Here is a 12,134-nt window from a genome sequence, read left to right as displayed (position 1 = left end):
CTAGCACAGTATTTCATATTTAACAAATATTCAATCATCATATTTAAAAACATCATAATAAGAGCCTACTGTATAACACAGAGACCTTTACTCAGTGCTCTGTGGTGACCTAAATGGGAAGGAAATCTAAAAAAGAGTGGATATATGTATATGTATGACTGATTCACTTTGCTGTACAACAGGAAACTAACACAACATTGTAAAGCAACTATACTCCAATAAAAATTAATAAAAAATAAAAGTCATCATATTGACCAAATCTTATTGGAGCTGGTGTGTCTTTGATTCTACTCATTCCCTAAAAAAATGAACAGTGTCACTGATACCAAGAATATCAACAAATATAATTCTTTATTTTTAAAAAAGACAATATTAAAATACACAAAGTCTTCATTAAAAAAAGCATTTTTTTTTCTCTGAAGGAAAAGAAAGAGTAGAGCTTGGAGCCACTGACTCATTTTTTAGATCATCTGTCTACCACCTTTAAGTTGCCTACTTTTTATTGTTACTGAACCATGAATTATAGTTATCTTATAAATATGTGTAAGAAAAGAATTGATTTACTATCAATGATTTATCAATTTTATAAGTATGTGAGCCCTTCTGAGTAATTACCACTTACGGAACACAAGCTTTGCCGTTATGAAGTTCAACATGTACATGGTGTGACTACATACACTATAAGAACTATGTCTTTACTTATCCATCTACTTAACATATACACCAAACATATAGCTGGTCAAGCTGCTGAATAAATCATCAGAATAAAGTATGACTTACTGTAGCAGATTTAAAACCCATTTTGAAATATATAACAGTGAATAAGAATAACAAGAAAATGTTCCACTGACTTTGAGGGAAAATATTGCATTTTTTCTTCTTCGCATTCTCTAGAGCAACTGGCCTTGCCTTATACATAGTATATACTAAATAAACATATGGTGGATGAATTCTGGACCATGTAGATACAGGGGGTATGTAACATGAATTATGGAATAAAGAGAAATGCAGGAGAGGGAGAGAGGATGATAAAAAGTCTGTTTCGCAGTGATTTCTCATTAATGAGGATGCTACTCCTCTACTGACTACTTAGCAGGAGACCATCTGATCTGCTCTCTGCAGCCAGCTTATTGATCGTGTGGGTCAATGTAATCTGATGCACAAAGAACCAAGAAAGTGGAAGGTAGCATTTTCCTAGATAAATGGTAAGAAGCAGCTAGTTTACATTTTCATGCACTGAGGTTCAGTGGCTCCCCCATAAAGTTGAATTATTCATAAAAGCAATCCTAAAACTGACAATTCCTTCTTTATTAATAGATCTGATCCTAGTGAAAGATTAGAAGACATATAAAGATAGAATCTGTATGAGCATGAAGTAAAAACTGCTTTTCCCTTTTTTTTTTTAATCTGTGTTATACATACACATATGAGGGTCTAGTTATAGGCTCTTTATCAACGATAAAACAACATTCTAGATGCAAAAATTCCAAACTGTCTGACCAACTAACAAAATCCCAGAGAAACAAATCCAAAATGCAAACACTTAATTCACAAAACAAATAAAAAATATTATTGAAGAGAATGAAACTATTGGATAAAAAAGAAGTTTGTATTAAATGCCAGTTTTAGCATCTCCAGCAGAGTTCCTAACACAAACTCGGCACTCACAAATTGCTAGTTTCTTTTCTTTCACCCCAGGAGAGAATATTCAGTGTTACCTGCCAGAGAGGGTCTTTTTGCTCAGGGAAGAGTTCAAAGTACTTGTGAGCTAGTTGCACTGGAGGCAGAGTTTGCAATTTCAGGTTGGTCCAGCTCTGCACGAAGTTGGCCAAGTTCACAAAGGTATACAACCCTAGGCGATCGTTCCCATAGTTTGACAAATGGGTCATGAAAATGCTGATCTGCAAAATAGATAAAAATGACCATTAATATCATATGCCTATGCTCAAAAGTGGCATAGAAGCTCTAGCAAGTACCTCACCTAAACACTGAATTTCATGAAAAGTTCAATTATCATTTTAGGTGGCGTATGGACTGAATTGAGTACCCACCCCCCACATTCATATGCTGAAACTGCAACTCCCAATGTGACTGTATTCAAAGAAAGGTTCTTTAGAGAGTTAAATGAAGTCATAAGGGTGGGACCCTAATCTCATAGGTCTGGTGCCCTTATAAGAAAAGAGATACCACAGTGCATTCTCTCTCTCTCTCTCTCTCTCTCTCTCTCTCTCCCTTTCTCTATTTGTCTCTTTCTCTCTCTATCCCTCCCGCCTGCAATGCACAGAAAAGAGGCCAGTCAGGAACAAGAGAAGGTGGCTGTCTTTAAGTCAGGAAGAGAGGTCTCACCAGAAACTGAATTTTCTGGCACCTCCATCATGGACTTCTAGCCTCCAGAACTGTAAGAAAATAAATGGCTGTTGTTTAAATCACCCAGTCTGTGGTGTCTTATCATGGCAGCTTGCAAAGACTAATACGGATAGAAAGCCACACATTTGATTTCTATTTCAAAGTCACTCTTAAATTCACTCTTAAAATAAAAATTGAAATTGGAATTGGCATCCCCTCATTGCTCATTAGAAGGATAGTATTACTTTACATATCAGTTTCCGCCATTGTGAAATCAACACTGTCAAATTCAATAATCTAAAAACTTCCAACCTAGGGAAGAAGCAGAATTAGACCAGTTATAAAATTAAAAAATTGTTCCAGAGCTTTTTTGGTATAGATAGGTATACAGGTTAAAATGAAATCAAACTCAAGAAAACTTGTTTTTTGGTGGTCTAATGAGGAATTTTTACTGGAATAAAGAAACTGTTCATGTTTGCACAGAAACTGATTGCATTTAGTCAAACACTCTTCCATACTCAATAATTCTTTTACAATTTTTCCTACCCCAATATTAACTCTAAACGTATCAGAGCACTTTGGTATTGTATTGCTGTGGATCAGAGACTAGGAAAAAGTAAAATCCAGATTGATTGCTCTTGAAAGAGCAGCAAAAAATATGAATGTGATTATATATAATCTAATATACAATCCATCAAGGATTGCAGTTGAAATGGAGAAAATACTAAATAAAGGAGAACCTGCATAATCTTGATCTAAATTTCAGAAATTACTAATGCAACTCATAAAAAGGGAGTTCATCATTTTCTACCATAGACAATACTTATACTGGCTTCTCAGTTTCATATACACTTAAAAGTATTTTAAAAAGTCATTTTTTACTTATTATTTCGATATATAGATATTTCAGAACAATTAATATCATTATTTTATTAACTTTATTAGAAAAGTAAGAGTAATATAATGTTACAATTAATAATATTAAAACCAATATAACATGTGAAATTAACCAGAAAAATAACATGCACAGGTCAGTATATAGAAGGAAAGGCGAGTGTAACATGGCTAATTTTTATGTGGTTGCTCACTGACTTTTTCTTAAGGGTTTATGTTTCTTGGGTTATTTGGGCTATTTTGGAAATAAAAATGGGTTTTCATTCCAATATCATGTCATTGCAACCTGTTAGCCATGCAGTAAACGTTATACACTGCAGAACTCTTGTTCCCAAGACCTAACATGTCACTGGGTAACTATGAATGCCCCGAGAGGACACTTTTTGTCTTAAAAATAATAGAACATTATTGGGTTACTATCCAAAATACATGAAGACTCACACAACTCAACATCCAAAGTGCCCAAACAACCCAATTAAAAAATGGGCAGAGGATCTGAATAGATATTTTTCCAAAGAAGATATACAGATAGCCAAAACACACATGCAAAGATGCTTAACATCATCATCAGAGAAATGCAAATCAAAACCACAATAAGATATCATCTCAGACCTGTCAGAATGACTATTATAAAAAAGACAGCAAATAACAAGTGTTGGAGAGGATGCAGAGAAAAGGGAACCCTCATGCACTATTGCTGAGAAGGTAAATTGGTGCAGCTGCTGTGAAAAACAGTATAGAGATTCCTCAAAAAATTGAAAATGGAACAACCATACAATCCAGCAATTCTACTCTTGGGTATTTATCAGAAGAAAATGAAAACATTAGCCAGAAAAGATATATGCATTCCTATGTTTATTGCAGCACTATTTACTATAGCCAAGATATGGAAGCAACCTAAGTGCCCATCAATAGATGAACAGATAAAGAAGATGTGGTACACACACACGTGCGTGCTCACACACACACACACACAAGGGAATATTACTTAGCTACAAAAAGAATGAAAATTTGCCATTTATGATATGCATAGACCTAGAAGGTATTATGCTAAGTAAAATAAGTCAGACAGAGAAAGGCAAATACTATATGATTTCACTCACCTGTGGAATCTAAAGACCAAAACAAATGAACAAACATAACCCAACAGAAACAGAGAGTCATAGATACAAAAAACAAACAGGTGGTTGCCAGAACAGAGTGGGCTAAGGGGAGAAGAGAAATAGGTAAGGGAGATTAGGAGGTACAACCTTCCAGTTGCAAAGTAAATGACTCATGCGTATGTAATGTACAGTGAGGGGAATACACTCAATAACTATGTAATATATTTGCATGGTGATAGATGGTAACTAGACTTATCATGGTGGTCATTTAAAAATGTATAGAAAGAATGAATCAATATGTTGTGCACCAGAAACTAGCATAGTGTAGTAAGCCAATTATGCATCAAAAACAAACAAATAAACAAAGATACAAACTCATAAAAAAAGAGATCAGATTTGTGGCTATCAGAGCCGGTGGGGGGACAGGGGGAGGGGGAATATTTCTTTTCTAATTTCTTTAATTTTGTATCTATATAAGATGATGGAAGGTCACTAAACTTATGGTGGTAATCATTTCATAACGTATGTTAAGTCAAATCATTGTGCTGTACACCTTAAACTTCTACACTGCAGTATGTCAATTACATCTCAATAAAACTATAAGAAAAAAATAATAGAGCATTAGATTGTATAAGAAATAAAAAAACAACACTCTGGTAAGGTAGTATAATTCAAAGGTATCAGGTTCATGGAATGCCCTTTACTAGAATGCTGAAAAAGATCCTCTGAGGAGAATCCGTTAAGATGATTAAATATATTCCTCACCATGGCTGAAGGTAGGGAGGACAGTGGGAGAACTTGGCCTATTCCACTTAATATCCTAAATTACATTAAAATATCACTTAAAAAGTATATAACACTTACTATGTGCTAAGCATAAATCTAAGCCCTTTACATGTATGAAATGATTAAGTCCTTACAACAATCTTTGAAGATAGGTACAGTTATTGTCCCCTTCTACAGATGAAGACACTGAGGCACAGTTAAATAATTTGTTCAAGTCTCACATCTAGTCAATGGCAAGGTAGAATTTAAAACCTAGGCAAATCTGACACATGATATACTCGAAAACTTCAACCAAACAGTTTTATGTATAGTGTTTGACATCCATCATTGTTTTCCTTTGGCCTTTTTGAAAAAAAAAAAGACAAAAAATATCTATCTATAAAAGAAAGTGAAAAATCTATTGTAAGTATTATCTTGGCAACTTAAAGTTTTTCTTCTTTTTTTTAAATCGGAATGACAAAACATAAATTATTTTTGGAATCTTACATGAAAACTTTTATGACAATGAATTGTAGTATTTGAAAAGAATTTTACTGATAGACTGCAAATTTATCTTTGAAGGCAGTACCACTCTTAATCATATTTCCATTCCATCACCCCCCGCCCCCACGGGGTGTATTCAAAGCTTTTTATTCTAAAGGTCAAAAAAAAAGAAAAGCTATTTGAAAGAATATTCTTCACATAGCTTGTTTAGATAAAAATTTAAAGTCCTCAAATATTAGTTGATACAATGATCTTGAGATTCATGTGGAATCATTTGAATAGGCTCAGGGTAACTATGTCACTGATTTTCACACTGGCCAAACTCTCTCTCACTCTTAAGCCCCCCTTTTCTTTTTTTCTCCAAATGGGACGTGCCCTCTTGGTAGGACTTAATTATAGAGATTTTAGAACATAACACAGTATCAGTAGTTGATGACCATATAATTGCAATTGTCATGAGAACTTCTTTATAATCACCACAAAATAATATGCATTTGATCCCAATAAGTATGCCTTTATCTCATGTCACTACTGTAATTAAAAAATAAGACAGTGTAAGTATTGTTCCCCATGATAATTATAGTTTCTCAGGACTGAAATTATTATGAAAAACCAGGCTGTAGGCTGAATGCCTGAAGAAATATGTGTATAATAAAGTCCTAGAAATCTGCCACCTGCCCTCTAGCATTGTTATTTTAAGATGGAACTGTAAGTGTCCAAAATCTGACAAAATTGTAAATAAAAATAGTACTTGAAAAATACTGTAAAAATTATTTTTATATCATGGGCAGATGCATACTATTTTGTGAGGGTATTGCCATAATGCTTCTAAAAGATTTCGTGGCCCACTAATTCTAAGTCATTTATCCAGAATCTCCTTAGGAGAAGAAGCCTTGCTTTCTGAAGGAAGCAAAACACTGATGCAGGGCAAATGGAAAAGCCACCTATGAAGAAAGCAGAGTCTGGAGATGTGTGCTTCTACGCTGAGGCATGCTCTTCTGCATTCAAATGTCCCTGTGCTGAGAAAAAAGATGAGCACCCTGGTCACAACAGTTGCAATCACTGTGTACAGGGCAGTGTGTGTACATGCTTTACTGGTTAGAAATAAATTAGTGCTGGTACATGGTCAATTGACTGCACGTTCAGAAGAAAAATTCTGCAAGCACAGCTTCAGTGTGCATATCTGACTTGCTAAAAGCACCTATTGTGCAGACAGAACATTTTAGTTTTAGTATTTCTGGCCACATGGCTTGTTTATAAAAGAAAAAAAAAAGCAAAACCTATTCAGAGAATGTAGGAAGAATAAGACAAATTAAGAATGGATGCGGTTTTGGACTTCCCTGGTGGCGCAGTGGTTAAGAATCTGCCTGCCAATACAGGGGACATGGGTTCGAGCTCTGGTCCAGGAAGATCCCACATGCTGCGGAGCAACTAAGCCCGTGCACCACAACTACTGAGCCTGTGCTCTAGAGCCTGTGAATCACAACTACTGAAGCCGGAGAGCCTAGAGCCTGTGTTCCGCAGCAGGAGAAGCCACCGAAATGAGGAGTAGCCCCTGCTCACTGCAACTAGAGAAAGCCCACGTACAGCAACGAAGACCCAATGCAGCCAATAAAAAAATAAAATAAATAAATAATAATAACAAAGAATGGATGCAGTTTGAAGCATAAATAAGGGAAGTCAAAAGAAATGTTTTTGAAATAGCTGAAAATAATTTTTCACGGAGGTAACATATTGCTATTATTTTTTTATATGGCAGTGTATGTTCCTCCACTTATCCTGTGCTATTATTTATTTATTTTGATTGTTATTTCCTTAAAGATACAGCAAGACTGCTCTTGCTCAATACTCCCCAAAGCATGATCTAGAAAAGGTATGACTGTGTTACATTGGTGCAAATGGTTTACAGATGCAAACCCATTGTACCTTGAAATATTGCAGCTCAGAGATCTGCATGGACTCAGATCTGCATGGACTCAGCAGTGCTTTACCTCTCACATGATAAAGATGGTCAATGGCATCGTGGTCAATGGATGAGTTTAAGAATAAAATATCAAATGCTAATGTCAGTAGGCCACTTGCAGCAGGCCTTCCAGAGGGGTCACTGAGGTTGGGCTTCTGTCACCAAGCTGGCCAATGGGCTGCCCCCACCCCGTCATTGACGCTGCTACATATGTCCCTCCCTCAACTCCCAACATTCTCAACTCCAATAACCGAACATGAAACAAATCTAAATTCTTCCTTCTGTCTGTTGTAAAAATGAAAAACCAAGCTTGAAGGCACTCTCATAGTCTAATTATTCATTAAAAACATATAACCATGTTTCTCAGTGTCACATGCAATATGCAATTTGGGAAGATCATTACCTGTGGAATAAATCCACTTAATGATGTATCTATAGTCCACGGAAAAAGGAGGTTTTAAATAAAGTGATGTATAAATCTTGATAATAGGGAACTGGATAAAAATAATGGGACCCTAAGGATAATCTTTAAATGTGGATAAAAACACTGCCTGTTGTAGTGACAAACAGGATAGTATCACATTATGTAAATGCGGGCAAGTGGCTGTTTTTCTGAGTCTTTAGTTGCAAGCCATACAACTGTTTCGTATAGCATTTTACTTTGCCTCTCTTACTAAGTAGAAAGGTTAAAGAAAAAAGGGAAAAATAAAGTAGAGAACAAAGGTTTTATTTTATCCAGAAAATGAAGCATCAACCCTCTCTAAATGGAGCTAAAATATTTTTCAGACTGCCAATACTGAAATAGTTTTCTGGATTTTCCTATTTGTCTGACAAGAACAATGTCACTGTAAATTGTATGGGTGTGAATACCCATAACAAGAATATCAAGTATAGTTTCTTAAATTGGAATTTACGATAATTTTTAGAGCATAGATTCTTATTTAAAGTACACATTAAATATTTGGATCTCAGTTCTGTGCCTTACAGCGCCTCCTCTGAAAATGAAACCATTTACAGAGTTGTTGGATACCTAGTTCATAGGAAAAACACATTATTATAACAGATACAGAAACAACAGCTTTGCAGAGCAAGAAGAGATGTACTGCGTTTTAAGGCAGCTTTCCCTGTGCTCATGCCACAGCACAGAACTTTTCAAGATAAACATTAAATGTTAGCAGTTAGTTTCCATTTTTTGCCTCGGGTGGCACTGTCAGTGTGCTGCTTTTCAGAAAGAGTCCATTGTGTTTAAAAATATGTCCATTAGCTTGTTAAATTATTGATTAGGCTTTTAGTTCTCATAAAATGTGAAGATAGATGGAATATAGGGGAAGACATCCCTATGGCTCATCTAATGGGCTTTGGCATTGTACTCATATTTTTGCTATAAAAGGCAATTTTATGTCTTTGTTTGCTCTGAATATAGGCTGGAACCACACAAGAGATACCGAGTCAGACTATGTTTAACATTACCAATTTGTATGTCGGTATATTTCTAGATTTAAACACCCATGACATAACTGTTGTGAAATAATTAGAGCCACCCCAAGTACTACTCTTTGGCCCTGGGCAACTAATAAGTTGGTATATGCATACATCTATGGTCTCAGATGCCAAAAGTAAGGAATATTTGCCCAAACCTAATATAATTATATTACTCTGTCACTCAAACTAAAACCCATCATCAGGTTGGAATTCACTATTGAGATATACTGCTTTATTTATTTATTTAAATGTATTTATTTATGGGCTGCGTTGGGTCTTCGTTACTGTGAGCAGGCTTTCTCTAGTTGTGGCGAGTGGTGGCTACTCTTCGTTGCTGTGTGCAGGGTTCTCATCGAGGTGGCTTCTCTTGCTGTGGAGCACGGGCTCTAGGCGTGTGGGCTTCAGTAGTTGCAGCTCGTGGGCTCACTAGTTGTGGCTCATGGGCTCTAGAGCACAGGCTCAATAGTCGTGGCACACGGGCTTAGTTGCTCTGAGGCATGTGGGATCTTCCCGGACCAGGGCTCGAACCCGTGTCCCCTGCATTGGCAAGTGGATTCTTAAGCACTGCGCCACCAGGGAAGTCCCCACTTTATTTTTTTTTAACATATCATTTATTGAATGACTGGTCAATGATTGATCTTTTTTAACACATAATGTTGTTGAATCATAATGTTTATTTAATAACTTTGCTATGGGATTTTATGTTGTATTGAGTGATTAGGTACTAAGAAATCCTAAATTTAGAAAAAAGGAAATGAAGATCAAAGCGTTTAAATGATCTTTCTGAGACTACAGAGGGAATCCTAGCAAATCCGTGCTCAAAGTTGGGCACCTGAATTCAGAATCAGTGCTCTCTCACACCCAGTGTTCTGCCAGAGACTTTGGCAACAAGTTCATCTAATTTCTATTTTCAGCTTTTTCTCCTTCTATCAATTTAATTACCTGGTAGATTTTATTTGTAACAATATTAGGTTAAAACTAGCATTTCTTTGTGTACTTTTCCTAGAATTGATCCAACATAAAATTTCATTCACATATTAAAATTTTTTAGAAGTAAAAGAAATAAAAAGTCAATATTTCAATATTTATATTTCTACACACATACATTTCAACTGAATATTGACTCTGCACATTTCAATATAATACCTACTGAAGAGAGAAATGTGTTATAGAAATTGAAAGCAACTCCAACCTTCTAATCTTAAAGAAACATGTTTGATTCCTTTTAACAGACCCTTCAAGACGTATTTCTCTAAGAATTACTCTTAGGAGGAGAAAGAAAAAGAGGAGAAGAAGAAAGGAACAAAGAAAGGAAAGGAAGAAGGAAGGAAGGAAGGGAGGGAGGAAAGGATGGAGGGAGGGAAGAAGGCAGATGGGCAGTAAGGAAGAGAATAAAAGGAAGAGAAGCAAAGAAAAGCTCCAAAATCGAACATATCTCACCATCTGGAGGGCAGATGGGCAGGAAAAAAGTAGGAATAATTTAGTTCATGTCTTTAAATCTCCACTGAGTAAATTCAGCTATTGATTCAACCACTCAGGATATTTCTCTAAGCAGAGGAAGCTCTTTCGCTCCATGTGACTTTCAGTGTGGTTTCATGTAAGATGTGCATCACCACAGGCATTTATAATTAATTACTATTCTTAGTTGATGTTTTAACATCCCATACCATTTACTTTTAAAAGGAAGACTATTCTTGGGTGTGTAAGAAAACAAAACAAAACTAAACCTTTGTTTTTAATTTGGAGTAGGTTTAATGAAGAAATGCTAATCAAACAGTTTAAAAAACAAAAGAGATAGTAATTAAAACATTATCCTGGGAGTCTTTATTGCATAAGACAGAAAATCTGGAAAAAGGACTTTGGGTCGCTGTTATAATTCGCAGTGGTTTGATTTGCACACAGTGGGACAGTACTAATGTGAAATCTGAAACCAGAATGCCTGGGTTTGAGGACTGTCTCTGCTTTATCATATCAATTAATTTTTCTGAATCTCTGACTTTTCTACTGTAAATGGAGACACACCTTACTTTACAGTCCTATGTGATGCTCCAATGAGTTGGGGTATTCCAAAACATTTTGTAAAATGAAAAACATTGTATAAAATTTATCATTATGCATATTCAATTCAGGTAACTATGGAGTAGTTAACATATCAACTATAAATTTAAATTATTTGATATATATCTCAGAGATAATAATGTCTTTTGTAAGCAAAGTCGGTTTTTCCTTTGTTCCGCCGAAATAACTGCATATATCATGCTTATGATAATTACGGTGATAGCTAGTCAAACCAGAAAATGTTGGATATATTTACACCAGAGTAAAATCACTGTTTGATACCTAATATATGAAGCTCTTTTGTAGTCTTCATGTAATTTATTAATAAATGCAAGCCTTATCCCCCAGAATCACCTCTGACAGCTGCAGTTAAAAATCAATAGAGGAGGAGATTGTTGAATGGACTCCTTTGTTTCATTTCAAAAAGTGCAATGAGGAGATTTTAGAGACAGACAGTAGTACTCAAGGGTCGTAGCGCCATGAGTGGTCTGCTTTGCCCTGCTCCACACACTCTAAATCCAAGAGCACCCCCAGCCCTCTCCCTTGCCCTTAAAGGCACTCATTACCTGACATATGATGTATTTGTTTGGTTATCTATTGTTTCCTCACTTCTGTGTTAGAATGTAAGCTCCCTGTGTCCAGACACTCTACTGCTACTATATCCTCAGAGTTTGTAAGATGTCTGACAATACTAGGTGCACAACAAATATTTATTGAATAAACAAATCAACCCTTGGTACCATACACTTCTTTTGCTAGTAGAAAATGTGAAATAACTTAATTGCTTTCCAATTATTCCCATATTCTAAAGACGTGAGGGGAAAAACAAAACATTCTATCCTAAATCCCTGAAAACAGCTGGCATTTAACAGGATACAATGAATTGCTAAATTACATTTTTTTATTTGTGTTTTCCATTTCCATTATCAAACTAAATGCAACAGAAGTTCCATTCTGCATCTGATTATTTACCAGCGTCCCAGTTTTTCAGTCATAATATTTGGTTAGTGAATTATTAA

General features: G+C 35.6%; 1 protein-coding gene across 2 annotated transcripts in view; it reads right to left on the bottom strand.

The window, feature by feature from the left end:
* Window positions 1-12,134, bottom strand: part of LOC130834829 (bifunctional heparan sulfate N-deacetylase/N-sulfotransferase 4) — a 231,384-nt gene that overhangs the window by 40,669 nt on the left and 178,581 nt on the right. For both annotated transcript variants that reach the window (XM_057705743.1, XM_057705744.1), the window contains exon 6: window positions 1,719-1,901. In XM_057705743.1, the coding sequence (XP_057561726.1) occupies window positions 1,719-1,901 (183 nt within the window). The remainder of the gene's footprint in view (window positions 1-1,718; window positions 1,902-12,134) is intronic.

The sequence above is a fragment of the Hippopotamus amphibius genome, chromosome 13, assembly GCF_030028045.1.
Source record: "Hippopotamus amphibius kiboko isolate mHipAmp2 chromosome 13, mHipAmp2.hap2, whole genome shotgun sequence".
NCBI lineage: Eukaryota > Metazoa > Chordata > Mammalia > Artiodactyla > Hippopotamidae > Hippopotamus > Hippopotamus amphibius.
Note: the sequence above shows the minus strand (reverse complement) of the source record. Positions and strands in the feature narration are given on the sequence as shown.